Below are 14,692 nucleotides of genomic sequence, written 5' to 3'. Positions count from 1 at the left end.
TCGTAGGCTCCATAAGCTCCCAGCGGGTCAAGATATCGAGTGGTGCCGAATACTATAAATTTGAACTGATTGGCGTTGTTGATTTACGGAGAAGGGCCTCACTGTCGATGTATAATGCCATATTTATTGAGGTTTGACTTGGCTACTAGAGACCTACATTGTCACGACCCGACTAGGGGCCGTGACGAGTACCCGATACTTGTACCGAGCACCCCTTATCTATCGTTTTACCTTTACTTCTCAGCGGGCCGTAGGAACTGTGCCATATTTTTTTTTTTTTAACATTAACATTAGCAGCATCATTATGAACATAGACTAGTAAACTTCGTTATCACTTTATACAACAACATTAAAATGCCAACACACCATATATCTAACTGTACTTGACTGACTGGGCATATCTGTCTACGAGCCTCTAGACATAGTACACTTATACATAGAAAGGGCCGGGTACTGCCGTGCCCGAATATACATACACAAAATAGTACCGCGGAAGTGAGGCTCCGGAACAACTGGAGCACTGTAGAGTACCGCTGGTAGAGCTCCTAAGGATCAAGTCCACCTGTCTGCTGACCTGCGCGGCATGAAACGCAGCGTCCACATGAAGGGACGTCAGTACGAATAGTGTACCGAGTATGTAAGGCATGGAAGACAACGCAAGCAATAACATAGAGTGCGATTAATAATATCATGGAGTCACAGGACATATAACGAGGCAAGAAAGTAACCTGTACATAGGAAGGCCCCTTTTTGGGCGGCTATCATGCATGGCTTGTCTTTCCCTTTTAAAAACGTTTCCCCTCCATGAACGTAGAAAATAGAACTTATATTATGTCGTATCTTGTCGTATCGTGTCCTATCGTGCCCTATCGTATCCTATCGTGGCATATCGGGTCGTATCCTATCGTGGCATATCAGGTCGTATCCTATCGTGTCTTATCATGGCATATTATATCGTGTAATGTCATGTCTTACTACAGCATGTCGTGTCGTGTTATATCATGTCAATGTCATAGTATAGTGTGTCATAGTGTATCATGCCATAGCGTAACTTGTCATATCATAGCATAGCTTGTCGTAGTGTATCATATCATGGCATAGTGTATCATAGCGTATCATATCATAGCTTAGCTTTCGACCCCCCGTAGCGTTGCAGCGTGATGAGGGTTGGGGCGAAGGCCTTGGGCGGACGGGCTGTACCCTGGCATAGACAATACCTGAGTATGTGTAGGACCCAGAGGGGATGCCTCACACTATATTGCCCTGGATCTTTTATCATATACATATACGTGTATCATGTACATATTTTATAAACATATACATATTTCCATTAGAATGGTACAGTACTTATCGTTTGATAATCGGAACGAGGATCAAAAGTTTCCTTTGGATTCTACTCCAAAATAAGTCAAACGGAGCAATAGGGAAAATCCGGGAACAATGGGCCCACCTCGGGTCAAATGAGGCGGCGTACCAAATTTACGTACATTATATTTCATGACGTCACTTGTGTGGGTTTTAAGGTAGTCGGGTCCTATTTGTGCAAGTTCTAGATGTTTAGGCAATTTTTCAACATTTCATACAATATTTAATTCAATTCTACTGAATGAAAAAGGGGAAACTTTGGGTGCGGATTTCGGAGAATAGAGTTATCCCCGAGGCTCGTATCCAACTTATTACGTTTAAGACATGCCATAGAAGGAAGGGTGAAGCCTTACATACCTTTTCCGATTCATACACGTCTCCAAAATCAAGTTTCAAGTTCGCCAAAATCTACAATTTGGTCACAATTACCAAATGTTAATTGTAAGGCTTTAAGATTTCAATCTTAACCAATACTTGTCTACAAAAATTTGGGCAGCATCTCCCCTATAAATACACCATCCCCAAAATTCAACTTAGCCAATTTTTTTATCAACAACAATCCGGGAATTCAACCCGGCCAAACTATCAACACAATGACAACAACCATGACTACAAAACACAATATAACACAACTAGTCTTCTTTCCAACATAATGCAATAGCTTTCATTACAACTTCACATTTCCAAAACCAATCTCAATGTTTTTACATTCATTACTAATCACGATCATTACAATATAATTCGGAAGCATTTCGTATCATTTCTACCAAATATTCACAAGATATACAAAATATACAAACTTTCCACCAAAACCATAATCCATCCAAAACTTCTAATCTTCAATCTACATATTCCTAACATATCTCCATCTTCCAATTTCATCAACCATAATCATAATTTGCACCTTAATAATTTCATTTTCATAATTACATAAATCTACCATAAAATCACAAAACTTCTCATAACCACTTAACAACCAATCTTTCATGCCAATATGGACTATTATCCTTCCAAATTCACCAACTAACATAATAATTCACATTTAAAACTCCACTTCTATAATTACATAAAAACTTCATTAAAATCATATAATTTCCTATAACTATTCCCAATAATTTTCCATGCCAACTTGAACCATTTTCTTCCATTTCCAATATAAATTTCACCATAACCACAACTAGAATACAACATAAAATTCATCTCATATTATTTATACAACAATATACATATATGTCCACTTACATATATGCACACCCACTTTGTAAACTTCCATATTTCCATAAATTCTACTCATTTCTACATACTACAACATAAACCAACCTTCATAACATAATAAAAAGGGATTAATTCTTACATTTTTCTACAATCTTCTTCACTTGACCAAGTTGTCAACTTGAAGAAACAAGTGTTCTTTCTTCCAAAATAATTACACCAAGTTGTAAAGGACCCTTGAATTAGTAGAAATACCACAAGAAAATAATTTTTGGGATAAAATTTCAAAGGGTCAATTTTTTTCTCCATGGCCGTATGGCCTTTAGTTCTTTTGCTCTTGTTTCTTTTGTTCACTCTTTCTCAATTTGTCTTGAAACTTCTATATGTTTCAAGACAATTAAATGGTCCCTTTTATTTAATTATCACATGGATAATTCACTTGGGCTTGGGTCCTTTTTATGGACCATGGCCGGATGTGCCCTATTGGGCCTGATTTTTCTCTTCATTTTTTTTGGGCCAACTCGGTTAATCCCGAGTTGGGCCTAGCCCACTGACCTTTCGACCTTAAAACGTCCATATCTCCTTGTACCGATGTCACCTGGGAACCCACGACCTATGGTTGGAAAGCTAATTCAATTATCTACAACTTCTATTTCTTGGTATTTTCCAAATTCCAAACTTATAATACCGTTTTTGCCCCTAGAAGTCAGATCACCCGAAAACGTTTTCTTAAAAATATTCGTTTGGAGGACTTGCACTTTGATTTGGCCCAAGGGTCCTTCTTGAGTTGTGTTTAACTTCACATATGTGATTCATATGACTTTTCAGATGTCCAAAAAAAATCTCGATGTGTGGGCCCCACCTCAGCTTACAAATAATCTGACGAAAAAAAAAATACGGGATATAACACACATATTGGCATACTAATATAGAAAAGTTAAAGAAAATCTGACGTAGGCGATATTAACATTTGTGTTGGTTATTTAGGAATGATTAGCTTCTTGAAATATTATGCGCCTGAACTATACGAAATTGCACTCATTTGCCCGTCGTTAAAAGGTTTGTGCAAAGATGCACCTAATGTTTTTTTTTTTTGCCATACATGCCCTTGAGTTAACGGAAAATATTAGAGGGCATATTTGAGCCTTTGAAATTCCTGAATATTATGGCACAAATAGTTCTCAGATTTTTTTGTAGTGCACTTTATGCTAGCCAATAATTTATTGCAACTGCATTTTGAAACTCCACACTTATCGTACAACCCTTCACTTTTCTCTCTTATTGTTTCACTTGTTTATGAAATGTCGGAAGCTTCGAGTTCTTCAAATAGCTATGGAAGGGTTTGTGGATGTGGAGTGGACGTGGACGTGGAGTCACTGCACTCCATCTCACTTATGAGCTTCAAATAATTCTACTAAATTTCGGTTATGCGTGAAATTCACGAAAGAGTCAAACCACATTGAATGTTATGTAAGAAACTGTATAAATGCTTAAGATGTGATACTCTTTCTATTATTATTATCAAAATTTTAAGCACCGCCGGAGACATTTTTTCATATGTCATAAGTCTAATATAAGTTATCTCCTTTTTTATGTTTATGTTTTATTGAGGTAATTGTTGCATCCATTATTGTGTAGATATTGGGACTGAGAAGACAAAAAATATCTAGAAAGAACAACAAATTGAAAAATAAAAATGGTATTATCATTAGTAAAAAAAATCTTTTGAAAAGGGAAAATGATGCTCTTGTTGTGAAAATAGTCTTTAAAAGATGTTTGTAATTGCATCTGCTCTTTTAGTTGTATAATTTTGATGTAATACAATGGTGGATGGATTGTAATTACAGATGTTTTTTTATATTTTGAAATGCAATGATATTTTGTGCCATAGTATTCAGGAAATATGCCCCTATACTATGCGAACTGAACAAATATGTCCTCCAATATTTTCCGTTAACTCAAGGGCATGTATGGCAAAAAAAAAAAACGTTAGGGTCATCTTTGCACCAACCTTTTAATGACGGGCAAATGTGTGCAATTTCGTATAGTTCAGAGGCATATTTGAGCCTTTGCCGAAGAAAAAATACATCATTACCCCCTTAATAATGACCTTTGTTGAAAACAGACATTGGAAATTTGTGGGTTGGGGGGCAGGGGATGAGTGTCCTAGTACCCCTCAAACAACTTCAAAGTAATATTATTATACATTTTTCGGTCAACCCCAATTTTAAGAAAAAAGGTATTGTCACGCACCAATCACTAAGTGACACGTGTTAATTTCGTAAAAAACATGTTTTTTCTTTTCTTTCAACATATTTAACATCCAATTAATTAAGTTGATCGGAAATTAAATATGTGATCATTACGGAAAAAAAAGGAAACATTTATCTTTTTTTTTTTTTGTAACTATCATTTTATTTACCACGTAAACTATACAGCTCAGGGAAAACATGCAGTTTGGATAATAAGCCCCAAACTTGCACTTCAAACTTAGCAAAAACTAGCTACTGATTGCATACACTAAACGGCATAAAAGTTAAGGGATTGCATATAGCTAGTGTCTCGGTTTCCTACTTGTTCGACTGTACACTTCTTGTATGACTTGCTTAATAATCTGTTCAAGTGATCTTCTATGATTGTTGAAAACTCTCTCATTTCTTTCATGTCATATATGATAAACACACCTAGCTAACACCATTCTGTAGACCTCAGCCCTTACACCTTTACCCCTTGCATTGCTGCTTGCCCATAATACTTCATGTTGTCAATCACTAGGTCCTCTGTGTATACCAAGCCATTTCAGCAACTTCTCCCACACTTTCCCAGAATAGGAGCATTTATAAAGGATGTGATCCACATCCTCCAAGTCAACAGTGCATACAGGACAATTTGTGTCATCAAGATTTGACCAACAAGCAATTCTGTCCATTGTTTGCAGTCTTCTATTCAAATCTAGATAAAGAATAAACACCCATTTAGGCACCCCTAAGTTGTTACGCACCAAACTTCTCCATTGCACCTTACGATACTCATTTCTTCCTAGAACATAGAACTTTTTGATAGTATAGGACTGCAGCATAGTGACATTTGCTTCTGAGTAGCCCAAGTGCTCATAAAACTTATTTGCTTTTAAGATCTTTTGAACCATGCAAGAAGCCTGTTTTGCATTGGCTTCCCAGATTGGATCACCTTTAATGTAATAGGAATGAATCCATTTAACCCAGAGGTTGTCTTTTTTCCTGCATATGTTCCATAACAACTTCCCAATTGCAGCTTGATTCCATGAATAGACATCCAATAAATTCAGGCCACATGCAGACATAGGTAAACAAACCGTATCCCATGCAATTAGAGCCTTCTTTGATATCTCTACACCTTCTGTCCATAGGAAGGACCTACAAGTGGCTTCTACCATCTGAATCACTTTTTTTGGCAGCACAAACACTTGTGACCAGAACACCTGAATAGAAAAGAGGATTGATTTCACCAGTTGCAATCTACCAGTATAAGACAAATATCTTATTGTCCAGCACTTAATTCTCTGCAATGTTTTCTCAATCAAGGGTTTACATTGGATGATGGTTAACATTTTAGTTCTCAGAGGTATGCCCAGGTATCTGAATGGCAACTCCCCTTTAGAAAATTCGTGTTTTTCCAAGATAGTCTGTTGCAAATCCTGCTTAACCCCTCCAAAATAAATTGAACTTTTATCCACATTAGCCTCCAAACCAGATACTTGTGAGAAATGCTGAAATTTGTGAAATAGTAGTTTAACAGAGCACATATCACCTTTACAAGACAGTAGTTAGTCATCAGCAAACCCCAGCTCGATAATATTCATTTTCTTGCATCTTTGGTGAATTTTAAACTCTGATTGTGTACTAATTGATAGTGAATTAATAGATTGAAATGGCGGCTTTGAATCAGAGTTAGTATTTTGAGTGAGATGTGGAGGCACAGAAGAAGAGTTTCGGTGAGAGATTACCGACACAGAGGCGAACAAATATGGCTTTGGTGATGCGGACAACGGAGGAATTTGAATAGAACAGTGCACATGCCCCTCAATTAGAAATGGCCATGGGATATCCCAGCAACTCCTCCGTCCATCCCTTTTTATGCTAACTCCACCCCTGTTTCAACCGTACCCACTTCCTCATAAACAGATCTCTACTCTAATTTTAGGAGGGTGTTCTCTTGAATTATTTGTTAGTTCCGGTGTTTCGAATTTTCCTCAGCGCCAGGTTCTCTTCAAAAGAGAATAAAAGAAGATATGAAGAGAAAAAGACAAGAAGAAGGATGAGGAACAAAATTAAAATAAGTCAAATAACACATTTAATAAAGAATATTGCAAAACATAAAATTTTAATCGTGTTTTTTTTTGTTTTATTTTTTTCACGCTCCCACAAAGAGTTTATATACTCTCTATGCGGCTATTTGAATATTTCTTGGCCACAACTTTAATCGATAGAATCTTTGATCCCATCTTTTTTTTAGCGAAAAACCCTATTTTTCAATCAATTACCACAGCCACCGTCGGCCGCTATGGCCACCTCGGCCGGTGGACAGCCTCCACCGGAGCATGTTCCACCTAACCACTCTCTCATAATTTTACCTTCACAGTACCTTTCCACTTTCCCATCCCTTAAACCTACCCACAATACCATGACTGCCTCAATTCTTTCAAAATCAACAACCCAAGCAACCAGTAGTGCACAACCCCTAAACGTCCCTATAGATTTGCCCAGCGGAAAAGATAAAGAACAGAATTATGCAAATCTTTTGAAGCCTCCAACAGCAGTTCATAATACACAACAGATTATTATCCCATCCAAGACTGTTAATTTTATAGATGGTGAACCCTACATAACCTGGAATTCTAATGAAATACACCAGATGATAATCAAAGAAGATTTACAATATTCAATCTTGGGCAAATTCTCTTATGATATCATAGACATTAAGAAATTAAGAGAAGTAATTCCAGTACAATGTGAAATCAAAGGGAATGCCACCATTGGCCTTATTGATGAAAGATACATTCTGATTAGATTGTCTCTCTTTGAAGACTATGTGAAGATGCTATCCACTCCAGCATATTATCTTAAAGTACATGAGAGATATTGTCAGATGAGACCATTAATTTGGGACCCATGGTTCAAACCAGAAGAAGAAACATCAATGGCAGTAGCTTGGATTAGCTTTCCAGACTTACCTCCAAATTGTTTTGCAAGAGAAGCTGTTTTCTCCATGGCAACTGCTGTAGAGAAGCCTTTGACAGTGGATTTGGCTACGGCAAATAGGACCAGGCCTAGCTGTGCAAAAGTGAAGGTGCAAATTGATTTATTAGCAACTCATCCTAATAGAATCAATATTGCAGAAGTAGATGAAAGAACTGGAAAAAACAAATCAAAATGGATCAAGATAAATTATGACTATTTGCCAAAATATTGCAAACATTGCAAATTACAAGGGCATGGAGAAATTGAATGTAGAACTTTGAATCCAGAATTGCAAAAGAAACATAGAGAAGAGATGAAAGCTTTTCAAGCAGAGGAGTCCACAGTAGTACAACAGAAAAGGGAGAACAATAAAAAAGGGTGGAATTATCACGGTAAGAAGGAATGGATCCAAAAGAGGAACAATAAATACATCAAGGATAAGTCAGGGGTTATTATTGCAGAAGTGGGAAAGGAACAACATGCAGTAGAAGGAATGAAAACAAACAATACATTTGCAGTTTTAGAAGAGAAGCATCAGGAAGACATAGTTAATACAGAAGAAAGGGAGGAAAGCAAAAGTGATGAAAGTGTTCCAGCAAACACAAAGGAATGGATTGAGAGTGTTTTTTATTCTGATAAAAGGCAGCCAATATGTTCATCCCTTAAGAAGCTAGAAGAGGGGGGAGATGAAAGCCATGAAGAGGATGATAGTAGCAGCCAGAAGAGTATAGAAGAAGCAAAAGATATAGATACATTACCTGACCAGCAAGCAGATATAATGGAAAAGAAAAGCTCTATCATAGGAGAGAAAGCACTTGAAGAGGAAAACCTGCAAGTAGTAACAATAATGAGTGAATCATCACATGTTACCAATAAAGACAAGTTACAAGGTACAGAATTTAATGAAGAAAAAAGAGATACCAATAGTTCTACTGGGGATCCACCAGACAATATGGAGGACACTGGACAGAGCAAAGAGGATATACATGCACCTGTACAATATACAAGCCCAGCCAGCAGTGGTAAGAAGTCACAGCAAAATACGGAGGATGGGGATAGCAACTTAAATAAACAAGTAGTCAGTCAGGGTAACATGATACAATGCGGTGATGGTAGAAATGATATGGACGGCCAATCACTTGAGCAGCACTATCAGTCAGCATTAACACAAGGGGATATCTCACCAAAGTGTCTCAAAGGGGGATGAAGAGGCAAAAAGAAGCAACAAAGAGACACTAGTGTTCCACCTGGAACTGGTATTCAAACTAGAAGGGCACTGAGTAAGACTAATGCTTGAATGACGAATGCAATGATATGGAACATTAGGTCAGTGAATACTATGGAAGCTATTCCAAGGCTAACAAAAATGAACCTTAAGTATCATTTTGGTTTCATAGGGATTTTGGAGCCTTTTCAAGATCCTGATAAAATGGAAGATTAGAGAAGAAGACTGAATATACATACTGCTGCTGCAAATATATCTGGCAAGATCTGGATCTTTGTGGATGAGATGTTTGAGATGGAAATAATTCATGATCACATGCATCACATTACTATAAAGATCAAAGCTCAAGGAATGCAGGAAGCGTTACTCATCACTGTGGTATATGCAAAATGTACCCAAGTGGAGAGGAGGGTTCTGTGGGAAAACTTAGAAGACATTGCAGAAAATTGTAACAGTCCCTGGATGATAGGAGGGGATTTCAATGTAATTACTTTAGAGGAGGAAAAATATGGAGGACTTTCTGTCAGTTTGCAGGAGATACAATTAATAATTATGGGATGTATGATCTAGGATTTAAAGGGAGCAAATTTACTTGGTGGAATGGCCAGAGTGGGAGTGATTATATTTTTAAAAGATTGGATAGATGTTTAGGAAATCAGATTTTACAAACTGTTTACCCTAATATAGATATCCAACATCTGGTTAGATCAGGGTCAGACCATGCTCTTATGCTTATTTCATATGCTGGAAATTCTGAACCTATTAGAAAACCTTTTAAGTTTCTAAATTTCTGGGTGAAGCATCATACTTTTTTGGATATAGTGAAAGAGAACTGGGCTACAGATTTCATGGCTAACCCCTTTTTCATTATTCCATTTTAAGTTAAAGAATGTTAAAGCTGCTTTGGTGATCTGGAGCCAAAACACTTTTGGGAACATATTTCAGCAGATAGAGTCTCTGGAGGATATTATAAAGACACAAGAAGTCCAATTTGAGTTGAATCCCCTCAGAATAGGGAGAATTTACACAAGGTACAGGCTGAACTAAATAGATATTTACACCTTGAGGAGGCTTTCTGGAAACAGAAAGCAGGGATGCAATGTTTGATAATGGGGACAGGAATACTAAGTTCTTTCATACTTATGTGCAACGTAGAAGGAAAAGATTACAAATAAGGAGGATACAGGGGCAGAATGGGGTATGGTTAGAAGAAAGAGAAGAAGTGGCAAATGAAGCCATTAGATTCTTCCAAGATCAGTTTGCAAAAGAACCAGATCCTTCTAACTTTGGCATTCTAGACCATGTACCCAGAATGGTCACAGAGGAGCAGAATGACAGAATCACAGCCCTACCAAATCAGGAAGAAGTTAAGGAGATAGTGTTTAAACTTAATGGTGAAAGTGTTGCCGGTCCAGATGGTTTTACAGGATTATTCTATCAATTCTGTTGGGATATAATTGGGGAGGATGTAACTAATATGGTGAAAAGTTTCTTTTGTGGTACAGAACTACCAAGATTTGTGACTCACACAAACTTGGTTCTCTTACCAAAAAAAGGATTTGGTGAATACTTTCTCTGATATGAGACCTATAAGTTTGAGTAACTTTAGTAACAAAATCTTTTCTAGATTAATCCATGAAAGGTTGGCAGATGGGCTTCAAGGAATGATTTCTCTAAATTAGGCTGGTTTTGTTAAAGGGAGGAGTATTGTGGAAAATGTGTTGCTAACATAGAAAATTGTGTCAGATATAAGGCTGAGGACCAAAACTGCAAATGTGGTACTTAAATTGGATATGGCTAAGGCATATGATAGGGTCTCTTGGTTATTTTTGACAAAAGTCATGAGACAGTTGGGATACTCACACATGGTTGTGGACATGGTTTTCAGAATAGTCAGTAATAACTGGTATTCCATCCTAATAAATGGACAACAGCATGGTTTCTTTCAATCATCTAGGGGGGTTAAACAAGGGGACCCCTTATCCCCCACTTTGTTTATTTTGGCTGCAGAAGTTCTTTCAAGAAATCTAAATCAGTTGCACCAGATACCACATTTCAAAGGATATGGGCTTCCTAAATGGAGTCCTAAGATCAATCATCTGGCATATGCAGATGACATGATCATTTTCGCCTCTGCTGATACTATATCCTTACAGAAAATCATGGAAGTTTTGAAAAGATATGAAGAAACATTAGGCCAGAAGGTAAACAGGGATAAAAGCTCTGTGTACATGCACCATAATGTCATAGGTGATATAAAAGCAATTGTTGAGGTGATAACAGGAATTGTAAGAAAGGATTTCCCATTCATATATCTTGGTTGCCCTATTTTCTATAGTAGGAGGAAAAAGGATTACTATAATTCTATTCTGGTAAAAATAATGCACAGGTTGCAATCTTGGAAAGGAAAAATGTTATCCTTTGGAGGAAGAGTTGTTTTAATAAAGCATGTGTTACAAGGTAGGCCCATTCATCTTTTATCTGCTTTGAACCCCCCAGATTATGTAATTACACAAATGCACAAGCTTTTTGCACAGTTTTTCTGGAATAACACAAGTGGAGGTAAAAGTAGACATTGGTCAGCATGGCATAAGTTGTGTATACCAGAAAAGGAAGGGGGACTGGGGTTTAGATCACTACATGATGTATCCATGGCTTTATATTGCAAAATATGGTGGAATTTTAGAACTTCACCATCCTTGTGGAGTGTTTATCTCAGCAATAAATACTGTAAAAAAGAAAATGCAGTTGTGGTACAATGGAAGTATGGGTCACAAAATTGGAAGAAGATGCTTCAAGCTAGGGACTTGATAGAACAACACATTTGGTGGCAAACCAAAATGGGCAATGCTTTGTTTTGGTATGATAATTGGACAGGATTAGGGGCTTTATACTATGTCACAACAGGGGATACATATGATGACAGAATTCAAAATGTTTCAGAAATGGTGATTGATGGGAATTGGGATGAGGCAAGATTGGAACTACTATTACCAGGAGATATAGTACAACACATAAGGGATACTATTAAACCACCTATGATGATTGAGGAGAAGGATATACATTGGTGGCTTCTAGATAGCAAAGGGGATTTTACAGTTAAATCAGCCTGGGACTATTTGAGATTGAGAGGACAGGAGAATGAGATTTATAAATACATGTTGATAAAAGGACTACCATTTAAGATCTCCTTTTTCATGTGGAGATGCTGGAAATTTAAGGTTCCATTGGATGATGTGTTGAAAAGGATGAATATTAACCTAGCATCTAGATCTTGGTGTTGTTCAAGTCCTAAAGAGGAGACAATTCAACATCTTTTTGCTAGGTCTTTTTCTGCTAACAGGACTTGGTCCTTTTTTTCTTCTCTTGCAGGTATTAATATTGAAGGACTTCAACTACAACAGATCATAGTTAAATGGTGGCAACAACCTGTTAATAATAGGTTGAAACCATTGTTTATGTTGTGACTGCTATAGTTCTGTGGGAGCTATGGAAGAGAAGAAATGCATATAAACATGGAGAGAGGAAATCAGTTGGAAGATGCATATATCAGATCTATGTTACAATTCAGAACTTGGTCAGATTCATAAATCCTTCAATACAAGAAATTCCTCACAGTTGGAAGGACATGTTACAACTTTTGGAAGGATACAGAACACAGGTGAAATACAAAAAAGTGATTTGGAAACCCTCTCTTACGGGTTGGATTATGTGCAACACTGATGGTGCATCAAGAGGTAACCCTGGGAGAGGGTCTTTTGGTTTTTGTGTAAGGAATGAGGAGGGCAATTTAATTTTTGCCAGAGCAGCAGAGATAGGACATGTTACTAATAATGAAGCAGAAACAGTGGCAATCTTGGAAGCTATCAGGTGGTGCAACAACAATCAGTTCAATAGAATCATTATACAATCTGACTCACAATTTGTTTAAACGATTCTAAAGGAAGGCTGGAAACCACCCTGGAGTTTAGAAAATTGGATTGACGAAATTAAACGTATGGGAGAGGGGAAACAGGTAACATATACTCACATTTTAAGAGAAGGAAATCAATTAGCTGCTGCATTAGCTAACAGAGCTTTAGACAAAGGAACAACAGTATATGAACATTTCAATGAGATGGAAGTGGAGCTAAGAAAGATTCTAAACAGCGATAAATCCCAAGTTCCATACTTAAGAGTGCAGATCAAGTAATAGAAATGAAATACACAGCTTATGAGGAACGAAATAGAAGGCTTGAAATCTTGGAGACATACCTGAGTTTGAAAGTTTCAAGGGTCGAGTTGCAGATTCAAAGGGAGATCAATTTTCTCAGAAATCAAATTCATGATTTCAGCATATACATGAAAACAATTGGAAGGTTAGCAGCTATAATGGTCAAATTTGACAGATGCGTACAAGATTCAAGAAACAAGGAAAATACCTGGTTGAAGTGTAAGGCAGATGTGACAATTCAGAGGCTAATGGGGGGGTCCAAACCCCATGAAACCTTCATCATCCACGTCGGTGAAGAGGAGCAGCTATGGCAGAAGTGAAATAATGGGACAACAAAAGGCAGAAAGGGCAAATCGATGCCCTTTGGACAATACTTTCCTAATTCTATTTTTGTTTTTATTTGGACGTTTTTTGTTGATTTTGAGCTGGGTCACTTTTGGGCTCAACCATTTTGCTTCATGTTAATAAAATGCCCAAACGGGCTAAATTTATATATATATATATATATATATATATATATATATATATATATATATATATATATATATATATATATATATATATATATATATATATATATATATATACTCTCTATGCCAGGAGGCCTCAAAAGAGTTTAATAATTCAACTTCAAACTGGTTAGGGGGTAATAGGAAAAACCCCCCAAGTTTAAGTGACTTTTTGAAAACAAGGTCCAGGTTGAGGGGAATAATGATGTATTTCTCAATAATATAATATGTCATTGTATAAGACATACATCTACTTATATCTGACATATATTAATATGCATGACAAGTGAAAATTGTTCAAGTGGTAAGCACCTCCTTTTCCTTTTAAGAAGGGGTAAAAAAAAAAAGTTAAATACAGTACATATACATAAAAGAAAAAAGGACAAAGGAAAGAGGAGATGTAAGACGGATGAGGCAAGAAAAGAGAGGGAGAAAAAAGTGGTGGGTTCCACGTTAAAATATCAATTAAAAATTCCCCCACACACCATGTCATACTTGCACCTCTGCCATTGTAAACATTTTCCATCTCTCTCATGATGCACATACACTGTTTGAGATTTGTGAATGTGCTGTTAAATTGTCGTTTTTAACCAAAATCTGCATTCCAATAAATTCCATTTCATCTTTTAATATAAACAAAGTAAATTTATTTTCTCCTTCAGATTTTGTTATAAAAAAATGTCAGGTTCAGAAATATCTATTCTCTATTTTAATCAAATGCGTGAATAGAGATATTCAAAGAAATATTTATCTTCTTTATTAAATTTCATAAAATAAATACATAATAGCTTCTTATTTATAATTGTAATTTATTTTTAATAATTACATGTTAATATACTTAGTACAAATATACCTCATAGGGTGAAGGTGTATAATTTCGTAGCATAGGAGGTATAAGTGTTTGATTTTAAAATATAAGGGGTGTATCCGAAATTGAGTTATAATAAGT

The 14,692-nt window shown here is 36.6% G+C and overlaps 1 protein-coding gene and 1 long non-coding RNA gene across 2 annotated transcripts; one reads left to right on the top strand and one right to left on the bottom strand.

The window, feature by feature from the left end:
• Window positions 1-266: 266 nt before the first annotated feature.
• On the bottom strand, window positions 267-3,044 carry LOC132608727 (uncharacterized). The gene is made up of 3 exons (XR_009570497.1): window positions 2,720-3,044; window positions 1,723-1,773; window positions 267-574 (listed from the first exon to the last, which is right to left on the bottom strand). It is a non-coding gene; the product is annotated as an uncharacterized LOC132608727 (long non-coding RNA).
• A 6,271-nt stretch (window positions 3,045-9,315) lies between these two features.
• LOC132612299 (uncharacterized) lies at window positions 9,316-13,213 on the top strand. The gene is made up of 7 exons (XM_060326595.1): window positions 9,316-9,580; window positions 9,709-9,815; window positions 9,904-10,052; window positions 10,141-10,520; window positions 10,768-12,393; window positions 12,498-12,871; window positions 12,965-13,213. The coding sequence occupies exons 1-7, from the start codon at window positions 9,316-9,318 to the stop codon at window positions 13,211-13,213; spliced, it is 3,150 nt and encodes a 1,049-aa protein (XP_060182578.1).
• The last annotated feature ends 1,479 nt before the right edge of the window (window positions 13,214-14,692 follow it).

This window comes from Lycium barbarum, chromosome 9, assembly GCF_019175385.1.
Source record: "Lycium barbarum isolate Lr01 chromosome 9, ASM1917538v2, whole genome shotgun sequence".
Taxonomy (NCBI): Eukaryota; Viridiplantae; Streptophyta; class Magnoliopsida; order Solanales; family Solanaceae; genus Lycium; species Lycium barbarum.
Note: the sequence above shows the minus strand (reverse complement) of the source record. Positions and strands in the feature narration are given on the sequence as shown.